Raw genomic sequence first — 4,247 nt, forward strand, 5'->3', positions numbered from 1 at the left:
CGCCACCATGGAGGAAAAATGGCGCCATGTACTTGCAGGAGCGAGCTCTTTTTTGGCCAGTGCATGAAGGTGTGGAGGAGTTATTGTTGAGCTACATGCAGAAAAAGGGGGAGAGGAAGTTGCATGCAAGGGATTAATAGAGAGGGAGGAGAGCGGGCTGCACGGCGCCCAAAAAAAATCTTGCATGCGATTTGGTTGGTCAAGTACTATTCCCAATTTTTGCTCCTCTTTTTATGCAACAGCCTTGGTACTAGAGATTCAAAACTTAGGAAGGAGGGAGTACCAAGGCTGTTGCATAAAAAGAGGAGCAAAAATTGGGAATAGTACTTGACCAACCAAATCGCATGCAAGATTTTTTTTGGGCGCCGTGCAGCCCGCTCTCCTCCCTCTCTATTAATCCCTTGCATGCAACTTCCTCTCCCCCTTTTTCTGCATGTAGCTCAACAATAACTCCTCCACACCTTCATGCACTGGCCAAAAAAGAGCTCGCTCCTGCAAGTACATGGCGCCATTTTTCCTCCATGGTGGCGCTAGATTAGAAAATTTTCACGTAAAATTGGAGGGAAACACATCAAAGAACATGGCGCCATTTTTCCCTCCTAAGTTCGGCGCCATCTATGAAATTTTTAATGGACACAGCATGTTATAAGTCGATGGCCTCCTCACATTCTAGTTCACTGAGCTCTCTCTCTCTACTTTCTTCCACCATGGTTTTCCTTGATCTAAACCTTCCTCCGGATGAAGATTCTAATCAGTCCAGTATGGCAGGAGGAGGAGGAGAAGTAGGAATAGGTGGAGGAGATGGCAGGGGAGATGCCGGAGCATCCCATGTCGCTGTCGACACGGTACGTGGGCGAGGAAGGTATGGTTTGACCGGGCGTGGTCGGGCCGTATCATGGTCTTCCGGGACGCCGGACTCTACAGCCGGTCGAGGTGGCCGCTGGCAGCGCCCCCTGGGACTCGTCGGTCGTGGGCGTGGCCAGTTCGACACGGGAGCCGGAAGCAGCGTACATGGCCGACTCATCCTCGCTGGGCGCAAGGCTATGATGCGGGCGGGCGGCGCCTTCGGTGGCGTCGGCCGAGGTGCCGGTGGCGCAGGCGGAGGTGGCGGGCGAGGTGCCGGCTGTCTTGGAGGTGGGCGTGTTGCGGACAAGGACGACATGCATGCGAACACGGGCGTGCATGCAGCAGCTTGCGAGAACACGGGCGTGCATGCAGCAGCTTGCGATGCTACGGTGGACGATGACGCTGAAGTGTACGCGGACACGGTGGACACGGATGTAAACGCAGCAGCCGACCAAGCTGCGACTGATTGACATTGGCGCTGGCCGCGTCAACCATCATAGCGCCATGCATGCTGGTGATGGCACCCCTGCCATGTTCACCGGACGCGGGGGCGAACCCACTGGTGGCGGACACAGAGGCGAACGTGAACGCGGCGGACGCGGAGCTAAACTCAGCAGCTGGCCAAGATTCGGCGGACGACGACATGGATGTCCACGCACACGCGCACGCGGCAGATGCGGAGGTAACCTCCGCAGCTTGCCAAGCTACGTCCGACGTCGACATGGCCACGCATGCGCACGCGGCGGACGCGGAGCTAAACGCAGCAGCTGGCCAAGATCCGGCGGACGACGACATGGACGTGCACGCGCACGCGGACGCGGAGGTAAACTCAGCAGCTTGCGAAGCTACAGCCGACGACGACATGGCCGCGTACGCGCGCGCGGCGGACGCAGAGGTAAATGTAGCAGCTGGCTCTTCCAAGACATTTGTGGCGAGAGCTTGATCCATGATGAAGAGAGATGGCAAAGTGGAAATGGCTCTCGTTGAGAAGGGAAGGAATATAAAGAAGACTCGGGGGAGAAGAAAGGACGAGGAGGCGAGGTGAAGCACGTCTAACGGCTCTCTGCATGCATGCAAGGAGTAAATGCTGCCGGCCATCGCGTTTTCACGAGGACGGCCGCGCGCAACCTGCGAGGGAGAATTAACTCGGAGATGCATCGGTTAGCTGGTTTGGCCTTGTATAGATGGAAAAATGAAATTTGAGGTTAGGCCTTATATAGATGGAAGGAGGGAGTACTAGAGATTCAAAACTTAGGCCTTATATAGATGGAAGGAGGGAGTAGTTCATAATCATAAATCAAACTAGACCTAGATCGCCCACTGTCATCTGCTCTGGGCTAAACGATCTCAGTGAACACATTTCCTACTTGTTGAAGAGCCACTTCAGTCCAAGCTTCGGGAACCCGAGCCACTCGCCGAGAGCAGGAGGATCCACAAGTTTCAGGCTAATCTTGGAGATCCACTCAAAGAGAGGAGGCCCCAAGAACCTGACGATTTTCTTCGCCAAGAAGCATCTCCATGATCCGCAGCTCGCGCTCGGTATCAAGAACCCGGCCTGAAAGAAGGAGCACGCGCGATTCGATCAGAACTCTGAACCAGATTCAGATGCTGTTCTTGATTTCTTGCAGTCACCAATGCAGGAGAAGAGCACGGCCATTTACAGATCGCAGCACAAGTGCAGGGTGTAGAAAATGTACCACGAGGCGAAGCGCCGCGACGGAAGCCGCGGCGACGGCGAGCGCGGCGACGGAGCACAGCGCCACCGTCGTCGCCGGCCGCATCAAAGCTCGATCCTTCTGCCAGCAAATACGCAGAGAGGAACAAGAATGTCAGACCAAGCAATTGGATACACGAAGCGAGTAATTAGAGCCATTATCTTGGACGAACCAGCAGAGAGGGGATCGCCTGAGTGCGAGAACCCGGCATGGCCGCGGCGGCGCGCGGCGGCTTCTTGCGGCGCCAAATGCAGGGGAGCCCGGTCCGCAGGGAGCGGAGGAGCTTGAGGCCGCGCGGCTTCTTGTCGGGATCTGCGGGCGCGGGCGCGCGGCCGCACTGGGAGTTGACGGCGAGGCGGAGGCGGCGGCGGAGGCGGAGGAGGAAGGAGAGGCGCTCGCCGCCGTGGCCCCACCCGGGGAGAATGTTCTCCGCGGCGGCGCGGATCTCCAGCCCGCCACGGTAAGTAAGGCACGCGGTGACCGACCACGTCGCCGGCGGCGACGCCATTGCGGGGTGGTTCGAAGTTCGGACGCTTTCTCTCCCTGTGTGACCGGTGGTGGTGCCCTCGCTCGCTCAGATGGAGCGTGAAGAATAGTTGGGCCCGGACACGAAAACGACCCCAACGTTTTTTTGGGGGAAAAAAACGACCACCGAAGTTCGAAAAGAACTGTTCTAAAAGAAAGTTCGAAAAGAACTCGAGGCGTATTTCACTTATATTTTATTTTGTTCGAAAAAAGTGTTGTATATTAATTATTTTAGAGAAAATCTGGTGTGTTATTCTTATTCAGGAATTATTATTAAACATCATGAACATTTCTAAAATTTCCAACATTTTAAAATTCATGTCGTTTTTATTGGGAAACCGACGAAAAAACAGGCTGAAATATAATGAGCGAAACCGGCTGAAAACCGACGAGGTGACTGACCACGTTGGCGGCGGCGACGGCATTGCAGGGTGGCTCGAAATTCGAACGCTTTCTCTCCCTCTGTGACCGGTGCCTTCACTCGCTCAGATGGAGCTTGAAGAACAGTTTGGCCCAGACACGCAAACGACCCCAAAGTTCGAAAAGAACTCGAGGTGTATTTTCTGTATATTTTATTTTTGGAAAAGTGGTGTATTAATTATTCTAGGAAAAAAACGGGTGTAATATTTTTTTACTATACTTATTATCATCCTCGGCAAAAACAAATTGTTATTAAAACCGTCTGATTTTTCATGGTCAAAAATCCGAGTGAGATTTGTAGTGAAGTCCTGTTTTAACTGTTTATGCATCACGTTGCCTGCAAGGTGTTTGTTGAAATATTATTCTTGTGTTTTTTTGCTGCAGCAAATCTTCGCTCACTGAATTTTTAGGACGCAAGCGCACCAGCTGCACATGTTTAGGTATGATGTGCGCATCCAATGATTTAGAATCCACCATGCACTTGATCCATTCAGTCATGTCTGGAGCCAACCTTGCAATCTTAATGTCCTCTTGATAAGAGCATCTCCAGCCGTTTGGCCCCCTAACGCACCCTGTGAATGCCTTTTGGCATTTGCGCCGGCCGGTTTTTCACACTGGGGGCGATCGAGTTTCCAGCCGTGCCCCCAGGTTTCGGCCCCCAGACGCCCAAAAATTCAAAACTGTCTTTCCGCTGCCAAAAATAGGCCACAGGTTCGGTGATCATGCCACAAGTCAACGACC

General features: G+C 53.5%; 1 protein-coding gene across 1 annotated transcript; it reads right to left on the reverse strand.

The window, feature by feature from the left end:
* Nucleotides 1-2,109: 2,109 nt before the first annotated feature.
* Nucleotides 2,110-3,151, reverse strand: LOC123064922 (uncharacterized). Its single transcript, XM_044488313.1, has 3 exons — nt 2,734-3,151; nt 2,544-2,642; nt 2,110-2,401 (listed from the first exon to the last, which is right to left on the reverse strand). Exons 1-3 carry the CDS (start codon nt 3,067-3,069, stop codon nt 2,210-2,212), a joined length of 627 nt encoding a protein of 208 aa, XP_044344248.1. The 5' UTR covers nt 3,070-3,151; the 3' UTR covers nt 2,110-2,209.
* Nucleotides 3,152-4,247: the final 1,096 nt, after the last annotated feature.

This window comes from Triticum aestivum, chromosome 3B (genome assembly GCF_018294505.1).
Source record: "Triticum aestivum cultivar Chinese Spring chromosome 3B, IWGSC CS RefSeq v2.1, whole genome shotgun sequence".
Classification (NCBI taxonomy): domain Eukaryota; kingdom Viridiplantae; phylum Streptophyta; class Magnoliopsida; order Poales; family Poaceae; genus Triticum; species Triticum aestivum.